This window comes from Dendroctonus ponderosae, unplaced genomic scaffold (assembly GCF_020466585.1).
Source record: "Dendroctonus ponderosae isolate FM_Combo_2020 unplaced genomic scaffold, Dpon_F_20191213v2 Dpon_F_20191213_3, whole genome shotgun sequence".
Taxonomy (NCBI): Eukaryota; Metazoa; Arthropoda; class Insecta; order Coleoptera; family Curculionidae; genus Dendroctonus; species Dendroctonus ponderosae.
The window spans coordinates 12,528,160-12,551,621 of record NW_026018508.1 but is presented as its reverse complement, the minus strand read 5'-3'; the positions used below and the strand labels follow the sequence as shown (position 1 = coordinate 12,551,621).

At 34.0% G+C, this 23,462-nt stretch overlaps 5 protein-coding genes and 1 non-coding gene across 8 annotated transcripts; 3 read left to right on the top strand and 3 right to left on the bottom strand.

Moving 5' to 3' along the window:
* Positions 1-1,840: 1,840 nt before the first annotated feature.
* LOC109537331 lies at positions 1,841-6,636 on the bottom strand. The gene is made up of 5 exons (XM_019903993.2): positions 6,332-6,636; positions 5,241-5,333; positions 3,432-3,579; positions 2,868-3,160; positions 1,841-2,403 (listed from the first exon to the last, which is right to left on the bottom strand). The coding sequence occupies exons 1-5, from the start codon at positions 6,405-6,407 to the stop codon at positions 2,252-2,254; spliced, it is 762 nt and encodes a 253-aa protein (XP_019759552.2). The 5' UTR covers positions 6,408-6,636; the 3' UTR covers positions 1,841-2,251.
* A 1,385-nt stretch (positions 6,637-8,021) lies between these two features.
* On the top strand, positions 8,022-15,512 carry LOC109537327 (protein takeout). 2 transcript variants are annotated; one of them, XM_019903986.2, is made up of 5 exons: positions 8,022-8,315; positions 12,508-12,748; positions 13,528-13,661; positions 14,782-14,931; positions 14,994-15,512. In XM_019903986.2, the coding sequence occupies exons 1-5, from the start codon at positions 8,237-8,239 to the stop codon at positions 15,161-15,163; spliced, it is 774 nt and encodes a 257-aa protein (XP_019759545.1). In that variant the 5' UTR covers positions 8,022-8,236; the 3' UTR covers positions 15,164-15,512. The 2 variants fall into 2 exon arrangements, with proteins under 2 accessions (XP_019759545.1, XP_019759547.1); XM_019903988.2 differs by lacking the exon at positions 8,022-8,315 and adding an exon at positions 11,085-11,347.
* LOC109537328 (farnesol dehydrogenase) lies at positions 10,093-10,982 on the bottom strand. Its single transcript, XM_019903990.2, has one exon. The coding sequence runs from the start codon at positions 10,939-10,941 to the stop codon at positions 10,168-10,170; it is 774 nt and encodes a 257-aa protein (XP_019759549.2). The 5' UTR covers positions 10,942-10,982; the 3' UTR covers positions 10,093-10,167.
* Positions 15,513-15,955: 443 nt separating the features above from the next.
* Positions 15,956-16,028, top strand: Trnam-cau. The gene has a single exon. It is a non-coding gene; the product is annotated as a tRNA-Met (tRNA).
* Positions 16,029-17,485: 1,457 nt separating this feature from the next.
* On the top strand, positions 17,486-20,418 carry LOC109537332. Its single transcript, XM_019903994.2, has 4 exons — positions 17,486-17,796; positions 19,431-19,615; positions 19,669-19,849; positions 19,904-20,418. Exons 1-4 carry the CDS (start codon positions 17,712-17,714, stop codon positions 20,206-20,208), a joined length of 756 nt encoding a protein of 251 aa, XP_019759553.1. The 5' UTR covers positions 17,486-17,711; the 3' UTR covers positions 20,209-20,418.
* Positions 20,297-22,892, bottom strand: LOC109537269. Of its 2 annotated transcripts, XM_048665189.1 has the most exons (7): positions 22,421-22,892; positions 22,112-22,259; positions 21,965-22,051; positions 21,752-21,905; positions 20,803-20,936; positions 20,578-20,730; positions 20,297-20,505 (listed from the first exon to the last, which is right to left on the bottom strand). In XM_048665189.1, the coding sequence occupies exons 2-7, from the start codon at positions 22,194-22,196 to the stop codon at positions 20,336-20,338; spliced, it is 783 nt and encodes a 260-aa protein (XP_048521146.1). In that variant the 5' UTR covers positions 22,197-22,259; positions 22,421-22,892; the 3' UTR covers positions 20,297-20,335. The 2 variants fall into 2 exon arrangements, with proteins under 2 accessions (XP_048521146.1, XP_048521145.1); XM_048665188.1 differs by lacking the exon at positions 22,112-22,259 and having other exon boundaries at positions 22,421-22,871.
* Positions 22,893-23,462: the final 570 nt, after the last annotated feature.

Genomic DNA, 23,462 nt, shown 5'->3' with positions numbered 1-23,462 from the left:
CCCCCCTGAGTTTAAAGCCGGATCCGCCCCTGACCAGAGAGCGATTTGCCATTAACTTCTGTTAGAAGAAAACATGTTTTTTTGTTGTTTACTAGCTCGAAAATTCCAAAATTTGGGGCATATTTTGTCAATTTTTGGCAATTTTTAAATCTCTTAAGTATCATTTCCTATAAGGAAAATGTTTGTCGCAACTTTATCAAAAATTTCTGAGTTTCAATAGGTAGTAGGTATAGAGCTGGCATTTACTTGACTTAATAGAAAGCAATGTGGTCTAAACCTCATATTAAAATAGAGAATAACTTCCTAAGCCAAATCCTGAAAATATCCTTTCCTTCATGAACACTCCTTAACTCCTTAATTTATTAAGCTGTGAAGAAACGCATCATACTGAAACTAATACAAATTATTTCAAATTTAATTCTCAATTGGCCTTTGGTCTTTATGCGTATTAAGTCCGATTTCTATCAATCGTCCTCGACTAGTTTTCAGCCTTACCACACCTCGTTGCAAAAACAATGAAGAAATTCTCTGTCCTGAGACTTTTCAGGGCACTTTTTCAAAGGCAATTTTCCATTGTAAGCATGTATGAATGCATTTCCACTAAATTATAAGATCATTAAATTATGAAAAGTTTCAAAACACACTGTGAAAGTGTTATGTGGGAAAACTGCGGTCATTGTTTACATCGTTTTATTACGAACAATGCCTGTTAATATCGGGTTTTATTGCTTATTGATGTTTATTAACTTGAAATTACTCTTGAAAAGAATTTGGTAATTTAATAGTAATTTTTCTAGTTGTTTAATGCAATTTTTTAAATTGTGTACCACCTACTCATAGTGATTTTCATAAATGGCAATGTTTTAAATTCACTATTAACTGACACGTGGTGCAAGCTCAGGCTTGTTTTAGGCGCCAGCCACGTGCCCAGTCTTGTCTAATAGCAGCAGTGATGGAACAGAGAAAGACTGATTCAATTACGACTCCCAGTCTGTTGGGTGAAGTTTATTTTCACCATTGGTGCTCAAAACTAATTTTAAGTCATCAAAGGCCCACAAAATAAAATTGATTCAAATCGTTTTTTTGCACATTTTTTTAATTGCACAGTACTGAACCAACAGTAAATTTCTGAACCGACGAAAACTTGTTTGAATGTGTTTATGCGAGTTTAAAACCAAGGATAGGTAGTTCCTGCTTAATACCGCCAAAGCTACTTTTCAGTGCAAAACTGCTTTCTATCTGGCCTATTTGTTTAAGTCGGTTAAATCAACTAGGAATAAAGTAAAAGTATCCGAGTGCTTATTTTTGAACTTTGATTGAAAATTTCTATTGCCAAACTTTTACTCGCACTGCAACAACACTTGTAATTTTGACATAATAAAAATGTAAAAATAGCCTGAGACTAAACGGTGTTTCCTGTGTTAAATCCAAAAATAACAAAAAGGAGCCTTGGCTATAAGTAATGTCGATTGTTAGGATTAGATCATTAAATCAGTGTGAAGAAACTCATTCAGATAGTTCAGTGTTTGAGAACTGGAAAAATTGACAAAATCTACTTTTATTTTCGTCTAATAAAGCCAACTTTGCAGTTATATCGGAGTACCGGAAATCATTATTTATATTTTGATATAGACCGTTTACTCGTCTGTTGTGTACTTACATTTTCTAACACCGTAATGCAGTCAAAGGCTATTTGCACAAGCGCTCAGACTCAAATTTCACGATTATGAATAACATATTTCGATTATTTAATTGCTCTATTTACTTTGGATTTATAGTGGTAAATATTGCACATCAGGGAAATGTTTGCAGGGCTGCATGTTGCAATAAATACCGCTTATTTAATGGCTATTGCTATATTTTCGTTTAGTTCTACGTAAATATATACAGGATGTCCCAATTAGGGCTCAACATATGTTTATAGTGTGCTTGTTTCTAAAAACAAAATTAACATGACCAGTGGTGCAAATAGTCTACAGTCGTCAACATTGTTTGCGAGCTTCGCACAATCGCGCCCAATAGGGACATCGTTCTACACCCATTTCTATGACTACCAAAGCTCGGACAAGTTTATTTGCACCGCAGGTTTTTTAAAATTGAATTAGTACTGTTGAATTCTGACATACCTATCCACACCAACAAAAAATATATTAAGAAGACTTGGAAAAAATCAGTGAAAACCTCTAAAACTAAATATAAAATTTCGTACAATCCTTGACTAGTTAAAACTCCAAGAGAAATGATGATTGATCTATTGGTGGAAAATACTCTCAAATGGAAAGTATTGGAAATCTTTGTTGAAAATTTCAGAGAAAGCCGTTCCAACTAAATCGTTGATCAGCGGAGCCAATACGACGAATCCAGGCTGCCAAGCGTTGTTGATCACCCAATCTAACATATTTTCTGAAAATTAATAAAAATTGTTTGAAATGAAACAATGAAGTAAGCGATCTGACTAGACAATAATTCAGGGAATTTGATGCTTCATTTACGTTAGACGAGATCTAGTTTATTTTTCGGAATCCTAATTTTATCATCATCCTCTTTTAAATTGATTTTCTGGCCGTTTTATGTGGAATAGTTCCTAGGAAATACGTTCTTGTGGCGATGTTTAATTACCACTGTGCGTAATGCAGGGTAATCTTTGAAAATCCCCAGGAAAATCCCGGGCCGTTTGATGTGCTAAACAAAGCTTTCTTTGAATGGTTAATGACTTAATAATAGCCACAATATCCGTTTTTAAGTGTACATTGGCAGTCTTAGTTCAGAGAAAACCGCAATGCCAAATCTGAAATTTTTCTGGAACTAACTTTGATTGCTTGTTTTAAACTGTTTTTGTGATTTTCGAACGAAATAAGTGCATTTACCTAATACAGTTCTCCCACCAGCTAAATTTCCAATATGTAATTCCAGCTTCTTACAAGTTTTGATATTGCATTTCACCTTGATGGGAGGCCGCGCCATTTCTTTTCCTGTTAAGTCCCTTTGTGGTTTCCTGCTGATGCTCAAAGTCTGGATGTAGTCGAACAGCGCCAAATTCCAGGATCCGGAATTCTTCACTTTTTGCCCGAAAAATGTGCCATCGATCTCATAGATGCCTTTCAGCCGTTTATCGGGGAAGAATTGCGTTATTTGGATCATGTCTTTGGGAAAATCACTCCTAAAACATTACATCAGGTGAACGAAAATGTCGAACGTGATGAAAATGATGAAATTGAAAAGTTTTTTTTGGGTAAATCAGTTTAATTTTAAAACTGATGAGTTTTTCGAGCTTTAAAAAGAATGTCTTTCGGACGTTTTGCAAGCACGAGTGACTTGCATCTTCGGAGTTTCGTTCGCTCAAGGCGACTTAAAAGCGCGAAAAAACTCCTGATTACTCTGAAGAAAATCCTGTGAATTTCCTTTTTTTACTTTAACCATCTAAATCGCACCTTAATCCTGTAACTTGCGATTGTGTCCAACCAGATTCGGAAACATTCCGAAGAATCAGCTTGTAACTGAAGAACGGCCCGCTCATTTTTTGATAAACTTCTTGGGCATAAAATGGATCAAATGGATCGACCCCGTATTCCGGCAGTCCTGGAATTCACAAATTTATTAAAATTATGTTGGTAATTAGAAGGATTTGTATGAATGCTCACAGTGGCACGTGAAGCTTAAACGGCGCCACTTAATCTCAGTTAATTAATTAAATAAATCCTGCTAACTTTACATTATTGATTTAATACTAGCAACTTTAATCACGTTAATTAGYCGAAATAGTCTTTTGTCTTGACTTGATGATGAATGATTGTCGATTTTGTAATTTATACATCTATAAGGATATGAAAGCAAACAGGTATTTTTTAAAGTGATTTTTGGGACGTTTTTTCTGCTTGTAGSTCAGTGTTYTTAAACATTAAATGGGAAACTGTATTGTAATAAATAAATCTATCAGAAAAAGAGAATGCAATTTTTTWAATCGTGAAACAAAAAGTGCGTGAAAGYCGAAGAATTGGCTAGACTAAAAAGGAATTATTTGGTTTTAATCAAAATCAGGTTGAAATCAGGGAATCAGTAGAAAATCGGCACTTGCAAAGCTGACAGAGTAAAGATTCATCTTTAAAATGCGCTGCAAGGCAGCTTTTTATCTAGTTTGGATTTTAAATAATTAATTTTTCTTCGACGCTTAACCTACGGAATCAGTGCTAGTGACCAATCTAGCCCCACTTTGATTTTGAAAAATGGCCAAAAACTCGGCAATATCAAGAAAAAATCGACTCTTGCAACCCTGATAGAGTGATACTTTATCTTTGAAATGGGCTGTAATGCAGCCTTTCAGCTAGTTTTCATTTGAAATGAGAATTTTTTCATTCAAACTAAAACTGTGGAATCAGTCGTACTGAGGCCATCTAGTCAAACTTTGACAAATTGCAAACAAGTACGGGATTTTAGCAAAAAACCGGCATCAATCTCAATCCTGATAGAGTGAAGACTTGTCTTTTAAATGCACTCTAGGCAGTCTTTTAGAAAGTCCTTTTTTTGAACAGATATTTAAAAAAACTTATCCGACGTAATCACTGCYACTGAGGCCATTCTAGCYAAACTTRGACWTTGAAAAATTGCCAAAAATCCGGAAATAATARTAATCCTAAAAGTTTCCGAAATTCAAATTATTCACCTGCCTTCGAGCGWTTTTCAACATATAATGGACCAAATTAATAGCCGAGGTTYCGCACTTTACGTTWCTTTATCAACTTTTAGATTTKTTAGKGGCTTTGTTTGRAAGTTCATCAYTTTTCAATAAAGTACAGATTTGCGACTGACTCATTTAATTGCTTTTTCAATAATTTCTGTTATTTGGTGTTTGCTTTTTGATTTCTTAAGAAAATAATTATTGTGTTTTACCGGGATATTGTTGATACCTTTATTGACTAGAACAATCAAAATCTACCATTTTTAGACTTYTTGGTTTTAAAAAATRCAAACAAAATAACATAAAACGGAACACAAGGCTACACTTTCATTAAAAGAAACTTGCAAATTCGCGAAAATGGATCATGGCTGGCATGGAAAAGTTGACGATGGCGCCTCGAAATAGAAACGTGTTAGCAGTAAAATAGTTAAGTTTAACTCTTATACTTTGGCACCAGACTCAACATACTTATTAGTTTTTTGTTGTTAAATTTGGCAAAAGGTAAAAAAGACAAATATTTGCAAAATAGCTGTTTAGAGTGTGAAAAATGTGAAAATGTACTTACCAGATTCGAAATAGGGAGTTAATTCGTTCAGTCCCTCCTTCACACAGTCATCAAACCCTGCATTGTCTACTTTGCATCTTGAGAAATGACGCTCTAAAACATTTTTTTATTCATATTTATATTGAGAATTTCTTCTATTCGACTAAAATTTAATTTATGAAAAGGTCTGCTGAATTCTATTCTATTCTATTGAAGTCAAATTGTGCGCTTCCGCTCTAAAACTCGACCAAATATCCAAAAACCAGCGGTTTGAAAAAACCTTTATTTTGCCATACTCATATTCAACTTCTCTTATTAACTGCACCTATTTTTACTTTCCCGTTAGGAAATATTATCAATTCCTTCTTGCCATTCATGTACTTTGTTCCTTTTTCTGCCTACCACTCAAGTTAACGTTATCTGAATGCATTTCACTTTGCAAGAACAATGCGCTGTACATGAATAATTAGCAATATCTACATTTCTAATATTAGGTAACATGCCAATTATGCAGTTTAGTTGAATTGATTTATTTTTGGTGTTCGGCTTTTCCTCATTTCTTGGACGCGCATCGACGGTTTCACCTACTTGGTCTATCAACTAGCATGGTTGTTCATCGAACATCTTTAATTATTATTATTAATATTATCATTATAAGCCGCATCATGTAAACGTGTTCAATAAACAAATATTCCAGAACTTCCGGATTATTAGCAAATCCAATCGGCAAATATGTTTTTACCTTGATATTTAAAAACCGCAAGTTAACATGATGGTGCTAAATAAATATTTATCTGAAGACAAAAGTAGTGATGTGTTCATACCTGTTCTTCATCTTCAAACTATACCTAAGCTACCTAATGTACTTGTTTAGCAGCAGTTATACAACAGTGTGTACATATGTATACTGACCTGGTTTCCATCGACGAAGATTTGGAAAATTCTTGCGATTTCTCCTAGTTTACGATTTATGCATCTGGATTTTTCAAAATTTGAACAACTGATTCATTGACATCAACTTACAACTAACTTGCACCGTTTATTTTAATTTATAATTATTTAAAAGCATTTTACGAACTAGTAAAGACTTGAATTTTTGCGGATTTACTTACCTAAATTCACTTGGCCGTTAGCTGTTTCCGTAAGTAAGTCCAGGACTCCGTAAAGTAACACCATCAACTTCCACATTTTTCAAATTTCCCGACTATTGGATTTGTCAGTTATTCATAGTTTTACAAGATTAATTTGTGGTTATTTCTAATAATTAATACAATTATTGTTGTTATTTCAAGAGTATTTTTGTTTAAAATTAAAGCTGTTTTTGCCTTGTATACCCATCAACGCCTAAGTAAAATAGCAAGTTCTTCTACCATAAAACGCGGCCAACACGCGACTTTCACCCCACTCAAAACTGACCATTATACAATCTCTCAAGTAAAATTGGTCCTCTTATGTGGTTATTGCCGGATTAAGAAATTTCAATGTTAATATAAAATTTGGCGTCATAAATTCAAGTTTTCCTTATAAAAATGTTTTTACACGATTTTAACGGAAAAAAGATTTCTAATATACAATTTCAAGGATTTTCCATATTTGTATTATTATTTCATATTTTACATCGTTCACTAGTTCTTGACTTAGTTCGGTTTATACACAATTTGAAGGGTTTTGAAGAAAAATTAAGAATAACGCTGATTAAGAGCTCTGGGTGAAAAGCTCGTATGCTTCCTTTCTTTCTACATTCTATTTACTTATTAATAAAAACACCAGGGCATTCGCCAGTTGATTAAGAACTCGACGTGTTTTTCATAAAATGTAATCCTGCAACTCCGAGTTAAATAAAATTAATTTCTGGAAGTTTTGCAATTTCAACATATACCAGAAAAGCAAAATTAGTTTGCAAATTTTGCTTAAAAATTTAGGAGTTTGTTTGCGTGTGCCAACGGTTTCTCAAGTTTGAGGCAAAATACTCATATTGGACGGATTTGTCAGTATGAAACAGGAAGTTTGGCTCAGAATGTATTTTCATTTATTTTATTTATTGCATTAAAAAGTTTAATAGGATGGAACAAAAAACGATGTTAATCTCTAATTGGACAGGAAACAATACTAGTTTTTCCAGTGTAGACATTTGCAGGTAATTTCCTCGGTTGAATCAAGCGTCGCCTTCCATATTGTGACTATTGTGTTTTTCTCTGTTCAGAAATGTTCTTTTAAAACTGTTTATTATATTTTTCATTTTCCTGCCTTGAAAATCGTGACTCCGAATTCATTTGCAGTTCTTACGCTGCACGTGAGAGGAACCAAGCGGTTGCTAAACTATTAAAAAAAGCAAAAATTAAGGTTGCAATTAAGCTAAAGTTATAAGCCAGTAATTGCCATTCGCTTAAAATGGGGGTCCTTTACGCGTGTTTGCAGTGCCATGAAGTTTTCACTTATGTAAGATTTAAGGCGGTTTTGATTTAATCTTTGAATATACGCGTTTCCAAACTTGGTCTATTCGAATTTTTAACAAAATTTGTTAAAACCGCCCGTAAATAATCTGCTTTGTAGCCACCAAGTTTCTAAACCCTCAAAAAATATCAATTTGTCTTAAAATAACCAGAAATCCAGAAACGTAAGTTAGCTGAACAAATTATGGAAAATCGGAGACATTCCTCAAAGCATCAATAATAATTTAAAAAACGCAGAAGAATTAATTGAAAAAGTTTCTGCTGCAAGCAGACCAGCCTTAAGGTGATTGCAAAATGAACATTTTGTCGATTAATAACATCTAATATAGTTTTTAAATGAAAATCGGCGTCTATTTGCACGCAAGCATTCAAAGGTGCATAACCTATCTCAAAACCGTGGCTTAGAGAAAGTCTTCATCGACGTCAGTTCTTGAGCACCATCCAACAATCTGTGACCAAACTCTCGTTTTCATTTTGCAAAGATACTGCATGCGGAGTAGTGTAGGTGGCAATAGCAAAGTTTCCTGATTTTTTTTTGTTTTTTCTTGTCGGGAAATTTTGTTAATGATGATTTATCTCATTGTATTTTGTGTTGGATTTTGGACGGTGAATGGCGAACAGACGATTAGTGCAGACAATCCGCGTAAGTTTTTCTAATATGCGCTCACTTATTTCTACGATTGATTTAAGAGTGTTCAATTAAATAAGGTTCCAAATCTAGTAATAAGAAAATTAAAAAAAGTCAAAAATTGAAGCAAATAAAGTACAAAAACGAAATGTGTATATTTTGCCTTTGTGTTTATTTTTTATATTTGCGTTTTGAATATTCAATTAGTCACTTTTATGATGAAATACCTAAAACATTAAGAACAATTGCGACGTTTCAAAGTCCATTTCTTGCCGTACTAAGTAGGTTTTTATAATTTTTTCCAGTCTATCGGCGCACTTTCGCACTTAAAGTTTTCCCATGATGATAATCTACATTTAATCCATTAATCCCTCTCCATTACTTGCAAAGTGCTGATAAGCCACTTTCGCACGACTGCCTCACACAATCCTTTATTTGCCCATTAGTGTTATGTTTGAATCAATAATGATTATTGTATTTGCATACCGGCTTTGTTTTTAATTTTATACATTTTGTCCCGGATTATTTTATATGCATTTGCGTTATGTAAGTTGCGACTAATTAGTAAAAAATATATTTACTTTAGTTTACCGTCAGTCAATATTCACACATTAAAACACGCAAATTTTCCCAAGAAGGCCAGGGATTTCTCAGCTTAATTATGCACCTTCATATAAATATACAGAAATTAGTTAAGCATCAACATATTGTTTTCAGTGACATTATTTGAGGAGATTATGCCCTCAAGGCTGGAGAGCTGGCCGAGGTGAAGTTGCAAAATATGGATTTTATTCAATATTTGCTTGACATTTTTGATAAAAACCACTAAGATTCTGTGTGGAAATAAATAAAACCAGTTTAGCGGTTTCGTGTTTAAAAAACCGAAACCTTTTGCCAATGGAAAATCAATAAATCAATATATTGAAGTAATGGATAAAGGAATGAAAGAACTAAAACATTATTTTTAATTGCCATTTTTCATGCTCTTGAACGTGTAATCTTTATTTCAAGGTCTGCGTTCTGCACTGTTAACACTATTTCTATTAAGGATTTTAGTAGCTATCTATTTATTACGATTTTTGATTAATTTTAAGGGCAAATAAACTCGAGCATTTTCATCAACATTGTTCACTTTGTATTGGTATTAATTCGTTTTTTAAGCAGTTTTGAGAGTAAAAAAACTTTATTGAAAATAGCAACAGCATCACATTGCTTATTTTGAATTTAAATATTAATTTATATTAATATTTAACAAAAATTTAAAAATTTTTGTTTTTCTATTTTTATTTTTTACTTGCACACAGTGTGGTCGACAAGTCTGGCATAAGAATAAATGTCGTTATTCACGCATTGAGAAAATATATACATTATCAAAAAAGTTGGGCTTTTGCGGTCAGTCGATCAGACTGCTCAACTTTTCAGACTTAGGCCTAAAATGTCTATTTTATTTAAAGAATTCGGTAGTTGCATTGTACTTTTTCGCACATTTGCAAGCAAAATATACTTTAAAATGCAAGTCAATAATAAAAAATGTACGAAATCAACCTAACGGAATCTAATGCAAACTCTTGGCTGGGATTTTTCGTTATATCTCATTGACCTACTCCACAGCTTGCAAAACACAACCTTTGGCTATTCGGACACTTTCAGTTATTAAAATCGATATTAATTGATAGCTAAATGCCGCTTTGCTTTAACCAATGTGTGAGTGGAGTATTTGGTAACGCAAAATGTTTGCAAAACAACGCGTTTATTGGCATTGACGAGGACGCATTAACTAAAACACCAAACGCTTCTTATAGATTGATTTATTGAGATGGCATACTTCCATTATACAGTGTGTTGCAAAGTGCAGAAGTGGCAAGATTTACTTCTTGCTTATCCCCCACTGAACGTACAGAGTCAACTCCTTAACATTGACGTGGTCGGGAGTAGCTAGAATGTACAAAGCGGCTTCAGCCACATCTTCAGGATTCAAGCCAGTGTGGTTTTCCAAAAAAGCCTCCCCGGCTTCTTTCCCATAAGCCACTATGGGGATTTCAGTTTTCGTAAAGCCTGGACTAAGACTGGTTATTTTAATGGGCAATTTGTGCCTGTTGACTTCCAGCCGGAGGGTTTCCGTTAAAGCCGTAACCGCATGCTTGGAGGCAGGATAAAGCGCAAAGTCAGGACCTTGAGGAATGAAATGTCCGGTTGAGGAATTAATGTTAATCACATGCCCTCGAATGTTGTTCTGCTTCATGCTGCTGATCGCCTCTCTTGCACATGCTGCCACTGCCAAAACGTTCGTATCCATGACTTCTTTCCATTTCTCAAAGTCTCCATCAATTAGAGAGGTTGCATATCGCACTCCGGCGTTGTTAATCAGCACATGAATCGCTCCCAGTTTGTCGGCAATATTTTCAAAGAGCGACACGATCTCATCGGGTTTGGTCAAATCGCATTGAAACGCATACAATTTACCTTTTTCCTCAGAAAGATCCTTTGAAAGCTTCTGTAGGCGATCCAATCTTCGTGCTACACCGGCTACAATTAGGCCATTCCTTACCAGACTTTCTGCGATGGATTTTCCAATGCCTGAAGATGCGCCTGTTACTACGGCCACTTTGCCCACAAATTTTTCTAGGGAGAGATTTGACATTTTTTGTTAGATACAGTACAATGAGCTTTAACAATTAGCGTATATAGTCTTAAATGGCTCTTATCAGTAAAGTACTTTGTTCGAAGACCGAGTAGATTAGATACTGATAGCATGCAGGCGGTGTATAAGGCGGTCGAGTCTTTAATAAGAAAAATATTGTTGGTTAAAGTTCGCTTCCAGCGTGTTTTTCAATGAGTTTGTTGCATTCCTCGGGCCCTCGAGAGGAAATGGATCTCAAAGTCGAGAGATTTTGAGAAACTTTATATGTTTCAATAAAATCCACCTTTGCGCTTAGAAAAAGTTCGATCAAAATTCAAAATTTTTCATGTGTGTTTTTTCATCGCACTGGATTGTTTGCGGCCTGAGAAGTTTCCTAACATGCAGTTACGAGGCGGTGAAGTCTATAGTAAGGAAAATATCGTTGATTAAAGATCCTGACCGTTCAAAAATCACTCCAAACTAACCAAAAGTGCCGGATTATTTTGAGCCCGAAGCTTCCAGCGTGTTTTTCATTGATTTAAAATTGTTTTTCAATCATTTCATTTTGCTGCCTTCCTCGGTCACTCGAGAGGAAAATGATCTAAAAGTCGAGATATTTTGGAAAACTTTATTTCTTTTAATAATCCGCCCTCGCCCTTTCAAAAATTTTAACTAAAACTCAAAATTTTACATGTGTGTTGGGTTGTTTGCGGCCTAGGAAGTTCCCTAATATGTAGAACGAGGTGGTGAAAATATCGTTTTTTAAACATTGTGACCGCTCAAAAATGGCACAAAATAAAGCAAAAATTTCGATTTGTTACCCCCTGTATAGCGACAGGAAAAACATGTTTGGATAGTGGCTAGTAAATTGCAGATTAAATGCAGGTGTCAATAATGCATCAATCAATATCCACAATAATTGCCCTTGATTGGTCACAATTGATTAGTTTAATTGCGGGAGGTTTAACACTCAATTAATTGATTAATTTGTTCTTTTCATTAACATTGACCTTCGTTGACAATTGGTAATAATCTTAGTTAACACTGTTATGAACAGCTTCAAGAGCAACGTTGCATTTGGTTTTTTGGGAAAATCTTGAAGAAAAATCAATTTGTTGCCAAAATAGCAAAAAACTTCTCGAACAGTTGAATGAAGATTATAATAATCTAACATTTAAGAGAGTGCATTAATGAACCGACGTTAAATCATCGAGTATCAACCGACGAGTCATTAGACTTTTCCAAACAAAACTTTCCAAATGATTTAATAATCGCTGCAATTCAGAGAGAAAAAATTGAGAGTGAAAGTCTTTTACTGTAATTTCATCTATGCGTAAACACGATATACCAGGGGGCTTTAAATTGAGCGTATCGTTGGCGATGACGACATGGAAACATTCATTGTCCTGCTGAAAAAAGGCTGCGTAAAATTGCAAAAAAACACATTCCAACGTGCCTGCTGCATACAAGCAAAGCTTCAGCAAAAAATAACAGACAATGTGTTCCAAGTCTTTCAAAATTCAATTTCTTTTACTTACAGAAAAAAGACAAGATCAATGTAAAATCCTGTTTAATTTTTTTTTTCAGCACCATACGTTAAACAATGCTACGAAGGCGATCCGAAAATGATCGACTGTTTCATATCCGCTCTTCACCACTTGCAGCCCTATCTGGCCAATGGAATCAAAGAAATCGAACTTCCCTCAGTGGAACCTTTCCTTATGGATGAATTGTCGTTGTCGTTAACAGGAGGTCCTAATGGATACACCATTTCTTTGAAAGAAATGATGATTTATGGAGCCAGCAATTTTTCCATGTCGAAATTGAAGTAAGTAGCACCTTTGGAAATAGCTAGTACAATAATTGGTAAGTAATTAAGTCATTTAAGTAACCGGATACGGTGTAGAAAAAAACGAGTTTAATTTGGTAAATTGTTAATTGTATAATTACCTTTTAATTAAAAAAATATTTATTACTTTCTACTCGTATGGATGTTTAATTAATTACAAGCGCACAAGGTGGCTCGCCTAATTTTAAAATTAGTTTTAAGTCCCAAACAAGAATAACATATCAACATTCTGTATTTTGTGTACAATTTTATGATTTTGAAAAAAGTATTATTGTCGGCATACGACCTTTAACATACACCGTTTTCCGGATAATTGCGGATTTGCGATTAAAAAATAGAGAAATAAGCTTACATTACTAGAAACTTTGCAAAAAGAACTATTTTCTGATAAATAACAATTACTGAAGAAATGAAAAAAGTCGAGTTATATCAAAAACGTTTATAATATCTAAATTATTTTTTAATCAAATATACTTTTCCTTTCTTCGCAAAAGTTGATCATAGGGACTTCCGTTAAAAAAATACACAATTTTTATTTATAGTTTTTTTGACCAGTTGTATAGTGGCAACTAGTTTTAAAATGTGGCCTACTTAACACTCAATATGCCACCAAAAGTTGAATAAACTCTCGAATAAGATCTCTGTAGATAAAAATTGTGTTGAACCGTCTACCATTTGCAAAAAGTTTTGTATAACTCTCATTTTTTTAGATTTATTTTGCTTGGAGGTATAAAGCTGTATATTTTCATTTTTTCTAGATTATCCGAAAATGGAAAGCCGTTTGAGGCACAAATCAACATTCCATCCCTAAAAATAAACGCCCGCTACCAAAGCAGTGGAGTATTGATCATTTTACCTGCTAGTGGAAATGGAACGTTTTTCGGACAATTTGGTATGCACATGAGAACATAAAAACAACCATCGTTGAATTGTTATTTCTGCTTGTGCTATTTACCATATAGGCAAGGGCAGATCCCGCCGCTGCTCAATGTATGATATTCAAATTTCGCTTTATGCTCAAAACTACTCGCATGCTGCCAACATTTCTTTCTCGATGGTTTACTTTCTAAAAAAGCCATTTAGTTCTCTGTGGAATAATGTAAAAATTAGCTTTTTTACTCATCTTGCTTCCGAGAAATAAGCAAAAACGGGACGGAAAACATGAAATTTTGGAATAATCTTGCACCTAAGTGTCTGATACTCAAATTTCGCTTTCTGGGTCAAAACTACTCGAATTTCCTGACTCATAATGTCATTACTGAATCGCATTTTTAATTATCTTTCCAACGATACCAAAAGAAATTCTGTGGCTCAAATTGGGGCTGCGAAACTTGCGAAAACGCAGCGTCATGTTTGAGTCGATTTTGCAACTCAACAAAAAACACGCAGATCTAAAACTTCTTGAAATCAAGACTTTTTTGAGAAAACTGGCAACATTTGCTTATCCATCGTCCACTTTCTAAAAAGGTCATTTAGTTCTCTCTGGAATGATGTAAAAATAAGCGTTCTTACTCATTTTGCTTCCGAGTAATGAGCAAAAACGGGAGGGAAAAACATGAAATGTCGGCATAATCTTGCACCATAATGTCTGATATTCAAATTTCGCTTTCTGGGTCAAAACTGCGCGGATTTCGTGAATTTCTATTTCCCCTGGATTCACCCCTAAATATAGTAACACTCTTAATTACTTAATTGTAATTTATATGCTTTGGATTGGCTCAATTAGGGAGATCGACGTGCGTCCGAAACAGGATTGTCTCGTTCCTCTTTTGAGAGATTGTGGCTTTATTGCTTCATTTCTGGGAATTATTTTTCAAGTTTATCTGAAACTGCATCAGTCTGTTTAATTTTTTTTTTGAAGATTTGTGCAGGAGCTTTCAGAGAAATCCTGTTTTTGTAATTAGTCTTAGTGCGCGCTTTATTCCGTAATTTTCATGTTCGTTTGTCTCTTTTCCGTTGCGTTTGTTCTCTAAACTTGTCTATAGTATCTTTGAAAACATTTCATTTTCTAGATGATCTCGACTGTATGCTAAAAGGAAAAGTGAGTGTCAATGAGACCAGTGGCGAAAGATATTTGCACGTTGATGCTTTACATGTCGATCTCACCGTGAAGAAAATGCGAATGATGGTGAAAAACATCTTCAAGAACAACCGCATATTGAGTAAGTCATGGCCACAATTTGAGTCAGTTTAGATTGCAATTTAATTTGCTGTTCTTTTTTAGCTGAAGCCATTAATTTGTTCCTGCGAGAAAATGGACAGGAAGTGTTCAAAGTAATGTTGCCTCAACTGAGAAAAAAGCTGGCTGGGCTTTTTATGAATATCTCCAATAAGTTGCTGGCTCACGTACCTCTAGATGTTTTTTATGTGCCTTTGGCCAAACAGACCTCGTAGCTATTTTTCTCAGATGTATCAAGCTTTGACCAAGAGCTTCGATAATTTATTTTTGTACTTTAGTCGGCCACTGAAGCTCTCAAAATAATGATTTGATCTTTTCTATGTGAATGAAGATTTCGCCAAAACAATGAAAGGATCAATTACAGTATTGGGCCAAATCGCTCTCTGTACCTAAAGTAGGTTATTTTTTAATGTATTTGTTTCAATTTATTGTTATGCGGCAGTTATCCTCTAGATAAGACTATTTTTCTAGAAGCACATGCGTCAGCAGTTGTACTCATTGAGAGAAAGTTTATTTTAAATCAACTGTGTGGTACTTTTTACAAATAAATATGTTTTCATTAAATGTTTTTCTGTCATTTTGTTCCCGAAAATTGTTGGCAAATAATGCACTTTAAAAGAGTGAATTATTTGTACTTCTTTATGCAAAAATGGAAGGGAGTTTAATATTTTATTCAAATAAAAAAAATAAAAACAGCAATTTATTAATGGGTTTGAAATATTCGATTATCACAATAGTGAATGAAGTTATTTCTTTCGGTTTTTGGGGTGTTTTTTGCAGAAGTATATGAAAAAAAAAACTAAATATTTTGGATTATCTTTATTTTTTACACAAGCAATTTATTTGTGAGATTGTGCAAATACTACGGCAGCGGGCCCAGTTAAACAACGCAATTGATAGAAGTGAGTTTTAGCATCACTGTTAATAATGTAAAAGATAATTTAACGATAAAGTTTTTAAATGCAGCATTTCCCTTGTTTACTTATTTAACAGAATTTCTTACATGGGCCTCGGTGGCGCAGCAGGCAGCGCGTAAGTCTCATAATCTTAAGGTCGTGAGTTCGATCCTCACCCGGGGCATACTTTTTGGAGTTTTTCGTTAATTTTTAGGTCGAAAAGGAGTGCGAAACAAATTATCAGTTGTTCCTTCCTTTTGATATTGGAAGTGCCTCAATTTTGCCGAGAAAGAAATGTAAAAAACTGTAAGAAATTTAAAAATTTGCTACTTGAAAGGCGTGTTAAGAAGAGAAGAAGAACAATTTTTCCAATATTAATACTCGAATGCCACCTAGCATCTGATCACAACTGCCAAATATTGTTTGAAAACCATGTCGCGCCTATACATTTCGACCAAATAAAAATTAATTTTGTAACGTAATTATTTGTAATTTTGTAACGTAGTTTGTATTTCTACATCCAGTTGGCATAAAAACACCCTTCTGGGAGTTTTCGACATAAAGCACGGTTTCGAATTAAAAAAATTAAAACCGTTGGATTGGCGAAAAAATCAACGCTAAATTCAACATTTGATAGTTTCCAGACCTAAACGATGCACACCATTGGTTTTTTGGCACTCAAAAATTATTTTCCAATTCTGCATTTAGTTGTTAACAAAAAAAGTCAGTTTGAGTTTTTTTGCTGAAATGTACAGTTTCTGATTAAAAACATGAAAACATACATACATTTAACATTTGATAGTTTCCAGACCTGCAAACCAAAATTTATTGTTCATTTAGGCAAAGAAACGGTGCATTGCAATGGTTTCTTTGGGCACAAAAATTATTTTCTAATTCTATCTACATTTAGTTGCTAACATAAAAGCCATTTTGTCCTTTTTTAATAAAACGCACCGTTTTTTATTTACACAATTTAAACTACTATATAACATTTTATAGGTATTCCAGACAGAAAAGCAATGCATTCCAATGAGGTTTCTGCCATATATTTTTTTAAATTTTTATTGCAATTAGATAAAAACATTCAAAATATTTGAACTCATCCACTTAATTTGAAGAATTCAACTGTCGATTTATCAAAATCTAGAAAAATCGCCTGAATTTCTATCAATTCCCACCACAAAGTCCAAACCCTTAGACAATAATTATTGACTTTTTTCCAGAAACTATATTAAAACCTTTACTTGCTCAACATTTTCTCGTTAGTACCGTAAAAAGCCCAACTTATTTAATGTAACAAGTCGTACATACATATGAGCTATGAATACTAAAATTGTTATTGCATTTGTAGTACGAAGAATGGATGTAATAATAGCGCACCAGTTTTTGCATAAATCCGTAATATCACGTTAAATTCCGCCAATATTTTTCCCAAAATGTGCGCTTTTGCACAATTAGTATGGCAAATGTCTAATTTTTAATCCATGCACCTAAATTATATTTTGAAATATTTTAATTAGTTCCTATAAAAAACGTTGCACTTTCCACGGCGAAAACCTTTGAAATTAAAACATTTTTTGCAGTTTAATTTGGGTTGACGATGGTAATCAATTCTACTTAATAATAATAGTTTTATCATTTTGACGGTTTATTTATGCTTGTATTATTTCGCCCGCAAATTATTTACGTCATGCAAAAACTTTACTATATAACGCTTTACCTTGTTTCACCTATATACAGAATAATGTGTTAATTTTTAGGTGGGCACTTTTCAAGAGCCTGCAATTAGTGTCAACTCTTCAAAGTGTAAAGACTTACTAATTAATAAAACATAAAAAATCGAAGAAAAATTAAAATATTGTTTCAAATGGCGGTTAAACGTTGTATTAAATCGGCGTTTTTAATCACGCTTTTAGCAGTTTTGTGTCAATCAGCCAGGGTGAAGAAGTTTCGTAAGTATCAGAATTTTTGACAAAAAAATTTTTCTTTCACACTTTATTTGCATAAAACTGTGTTAAATGTTCAGTTTAGAGTAGGAGTTGAGAATTCTTCGTTGACGCAATCAATTTTATAATAATTTTTAATTGCATTTATTAAAACTTTTGGCAACTATATTTTTTTACTTGAATTATTTATTTTCACACCGTAGTTCTATGGTACTTGAGTAGCCGGTTTTACAGTTTTTCCAGAAACAAATAATTCGAGTGGAATGTTTGCCCCAAAAAACTATCCCATTTTTGTTTCAAACAAGTTAGTATTTTGGGGAAAATTTCTATTAACACTTTTCACAAAACAAATTTTTTGTTCCTGTTTGCTTTTACTTTGAAATTTGCGCTTTAAATTATTTACTTATAAGTATGTTAAAGGTTCAGTTTACAGTTCGAAACATTGAGAACTCTCCGTTTGATCAATCGATTTTATATTAATTTTTTAGTTTAGCATTTATTTAAACAGTTCAAAATTGTGTTATTTTACTTGAGCTCTTTATTGTTTCACACTTTGGTTTTATGGTATTTGAGTAGGCATTTTACAGCTTTTGTAAGAACTATTAATTTGAGTGGAATGTTTGCCTATAGAATGTTTGTTTTGAACAATATTGACTTCCTATTTCCTGTTATATTCTTTATTGTCTGAAATTGGCGAAATTTGTGGGCTTTTGGGTCGCCGCAGAAGATATTTTCGACCCTTTTAGGTGTGCCTTTGCAAGAAAAACTCACCAGCATCAAACCATGACCTCGAAAGCCTTCACCCTTTTCATATTTGTTATTGTCTCTAATAATTGTCTATAAAGAAATACTTTAAATTATTATTTAAAAAAATATCGAAAAATTCATATGGTACAATTTATTATCGGTGTTTTCAATTTATATCACATTTTTGGAACCTCGATGACTTCGGTGATTTATATAACATGCCTTGAACAACTTTTCTTTATTAAAACTCTGTCTAAAAAAAAAGAAATAAATTATTTTGTACACCAATTCAGCAACAGGAAGCTTGGAATTCGTGAAAAAAATACTCAGTTTTCCAGCGTTCAAATGTTGATAGGCCAATAGTTAACGATGTTAATTATAGCGTCCCAATAAATAAGAATGCAGCATTTTATCATCATCAATACCACCAGCCGTGCAAAATGGAACTCAATCAAAATTCAACAAACGTACCCGATGATATTGAACCATTAAAAAAATTCATTACTATTGACACCATAAATCCGTTGCTCAATCGATTTTTTACCTTAAGCTGGGACCGAGAATTACCCAATGGTGATTAAATTAAGCAGCACGCAAATTACATTTTCCGAAATGGACTGGACAATTTATGTAAATCGTCTAGAGGAACTATAACAATTATTTTTACTCGATCCTGTCTACATGCCTTGTTATGTATTTTGTCAATCATATTGTTTAAAAATAGAACTTTATTATTGTTATTTTTCTTTTTTATTCATGGCAGTGTTTTATGCCCATTTTGCAATTTGGGAGCAATTTCATTAACTTTAACGATTGGTGGTAACTAATGCTGTATTAACACGAAAGTTGAAATTATCCATCCTTGGTTGTACATATCGGATTTTCAATTTTAGCTACTTATATTCAAAAATGCCATCAAAGCGATCAGGATTTCGAAAAATGCCTGTTAAAAGCAGTGCAAATTATCAAACCGCACTTGCAGGATGGTATTCCTGAGTTCAGATTACCGAAAATGAATCCGCTCACTTTACCTGAAGTGGGAATCGATGCTGGGGCAGGCTTTATCGCTAAATTTGAGGTGGCTGTTATATTTTCCCATTTATGGATGATTTGCTGACGAATTTATTGCAGAATGTTGAAATCTACGACGCGGACAAATTTATTATCAAGAAATTCGACGTGAATCTAGCAGAGAATAAAATCAAATTCGACCTAACTTTTCCCCATATCAGAATAAAGGCGCAGTATTCCATTTTTGGAAAAGTGCTATTTTTCAACCTGGATGGCTCAGGACCAGCCGATGGCAATATCAGTAAGTAACGTCGGATTTTTCTCATAAACATTTAAAAGCACATTTTTGCTTCAGCGGACTGTAGAGTGATCGCAACGATGAATGGCATGCGAGTTTATCAGCAGGACAAGCAGTATCTGAAACTAACCGAAACTGTTGTTGACGATATCGAATTTGGAAAGCCAGAATTCAAATTTTACGATCTGTTCAAAAACAACCCAGAGCTGACTGAGCAAACGAACAAAATAATCAACATTAATATGAAGGCACTGCTGGACGATTTGCGGCCCACTTTGGAAGACACCATTGGAAAAACCGTGCTGGAATTTATTGGTCGAGTGTTTTCCAGGTTCTCGATAGAGGAACTGTTTCCTAAATAAATACCTACCACCTGAAAGCTCATGCTTTTCTTGCTACTGCACTTAAATGGAATATTAGGCTAAGACTTTAAGGCTGTTAATTTTAGGCTTTTAGGTACAAATTGTTCTTTATTTCATTCAACCGAAATTAACTAAACTTTGGGTTGATTGGATACAAGTCGTCCCAAGGTATATTATTACTGATTGTCTTGAATAAAAGATCCTCCAAGATTTTGCTTATTAAGTCCTCCAACACTGGCTTCAGCTCTATAACGAGCTCATCCGCATTATCGTTTATCGCTTTATTGGTGGCCGCAGCTAAAATACACAAAGATGAGTATGTGATGAGTGATGAGATGAAAATCATTTTTTGCCTATCGACAAACTTACTAAGTTCTTCATTTCCTTCAAATAGGCCTTGAAGGTTGAGCTTGGGCTCTTGCACAGAAATGGTACTGTTGGTGCCAATGGGAACTAGATGGACTTTGCCATCTTTTCGTGTAGAAGTTTTGTATTTTTGGTAAACAAAAACGTCAACAGAGTCTACAAAAGTCGGTTAAATTTCGGCTTGAATTAAACAAACAGGGCTAAAGGACACTGTTAAGAAATAATTACCAATTCCCGCAGTAAATTTTCCTCCGCCTTGAATAGGTGCAACCAAAATCTTTCCAGTCACGGTGTAGTCGCCAGCCAATTTCATTTTGTGTATTTTAGCTGTACAGAAGAACTGTAAATTCGGGACATCAAAGCTGGAAGTGAAAATTCCACTTAAAAATTTTTCTTCGAGTGCGCAAAAACGGCGTTACCACTGCGACTAAGGTATTGCTGTCCTAACTAGTGTCTTTAATACTCTAAAAAATTTGCAATGTTGGTTCAAAGTTGAATTCGATTTTGAATTACTTGAAATACTATTAATACTTTTGACAAATTTTTGTTGGGTAATTTGCCAAAAATGCTTCAAACAGCTTTGAATATAATTCGTGGGTGTTGCGGACTTTTACTGGAAAAAATCTCGGGTTTCAAGCGACTTTCTTTGAAGCTGAACTTTTTAATTATTGATCCAATTGTGTTGTTGAAATTTCAAAAATTAGCAAAATACATTAGGCAGTGTTTCAATCGGAATTTTTCTAAACTTCTTTCATTACATACCTTCATGAGAAAAATAGTATTTACCTATAAGTATACAAGTTTTTATTATAAGTAAAAGTTAGTATTTTTCAGTAGTTTCAGGTTTTTAGGGACAAAGTTTTAGTTCAAAGCCTTTAAGGACAAGCAACACTTCTGCATGTGAGCCACACAGCTGCTCCCCATGTTTAATTTATATTTATTATAATTTTTCAGGTCAAGTGTTGTGTTGATCAACATTGTGTGATTGATGCTTGGCATTTATATCTGCAAATCTGATAATGGTTATAACAACAATTAACCGAAACGCGCCGTTTAAAAAATAAATTATTGAAACGTTCTTATTTACCCAACATGCACTCGAGCCACTACCTCGGATTTAAACGAAATATTATTAATATTTGGCCTGGAAATTGCTAAAATTCTGATCGTTACTTACTCAAATTGCGAGAACGTATAATTTGTCAGTCCATAAGCCATCACATTTTTCAAAAGAGCCTTAAAATTGAGCGCACTTGTGCCTTGTTCTAGTTTGATTTCCGGAATGTTGAATGGTTCGAAAGGAGGCACCTTCAGTTCTGGGATTCCTTTGGCTAAAATTCCATTATGATCAAATTCAAAATTTAACTAGCACTAATACAGATTTTTTCACCTAAATAAGGCCTGATCATCTCGGTGGCTTCCACTAGGCAACGGTTCAAGTTGGGATCATTGCGGAAACACGTTGGAAAGAACGAAGCTGAAAATTTGGAACTTGTTTTTCTGAGTATATGGGTATGTTTAATTCATTTTAACTTACGTCGTTTCGATTTTTGCCCGTGAGAGTTAAGAACGAAGTTTGCCGATAATAAAACGAAAAAAAATAAGGTCGTTTGGATCGACATGCTTGTTTTTGGAAGGTTTGCACTTTACTTCTGCAGGCTACCCAGATCAGTGGCAAATTAGTCCTTTTAAAGGTTGCGTAGTTATAATTATATATCGTTAATAACGCCGATCAAAAGTTCACTTTATAATTATAAATTAATTGTTTTGTGCGGTGTTTTGCTGTTGAATGCACTATTTTATTCCAGTTCCTGGTACTACTTTTATTTTACTACGAATTACTTACGTTTTCTGGCTTTCCTCACACAACTGACTTCACGGTTTGTCCATTGGAATAACACCAGCACGGTCATTAACCAGCAGAAACAATTCATAGTTTTTTTTATTAAATTTATCGAAAATTGTAGTTTAGTGAGTGTATTTGGTACTGAGACGCATATTAACTCCGTGATCACATTTATACTAAACTCATTTCGGGACGAATAGGTCTTTTACGTTTTGAATCTTATCATCCAGTTCGGTTGTCTGAGAATGCTGTTTGCTCTCACCTTGCAATTTGAGTGAATTAATCGAGGTAACATTCAAATTACTTGACAGAAGAAGGAAAACTACTCCTACCTGCACAGGAAAACATGTTATTTTGACTTACTCTAGAAGACGATTTTTAAATACCCGTATTTTATTGGATTTTTACTTATATACTTAATCAACTTAATACTTATAAGCACAACATTAATTGCAATTGACAAAGTGGGTCCTGGTGAGTTAATATGGAGTCAATTTGCGCCTTACAACATCTCCCTAATAAATTATTTGTTTTAAACGTTAGCACTCCCAGTGCTAAAAAAAGATTTAGATGGTTGCTGGTACTATTTAACCGGACCTGTTATACGAGTAAATCGCGTCTTTTTTCCGTCTCATGGTCATTGCTATAACTCGGTAATTATTTATTTTTGAGTTTATTTATAACAGAATTTTTGCCAGTGGTTAAGCGATGTTCCTCTTGCTCTGGCTCAGTTGAATCTAGTGAATTTTTCGAATTGTTAGGTCACCTTAGGAGGAATTGTTACGCTTTTCCTTGTCTTTTAATTGAACAATTTAGGTACTCGTTTCTGAAATAAGTTGTGTTTGCTTCGGGCGTCACAACTATGAAGGTGCAAGCCACTCATCACTTGTTTACCTTTATTGAAGTGTGTTTATGTTGCATACTGCTGCTGGCTGTTATATTTTCACCCAAAATTCACAAAATCTTGACTTGCTTTATACATTAATCCTCTTAACTAAAAGTCTGTTAAGGTTAAACCAGGTGATTTTCACGGCCACCAAGT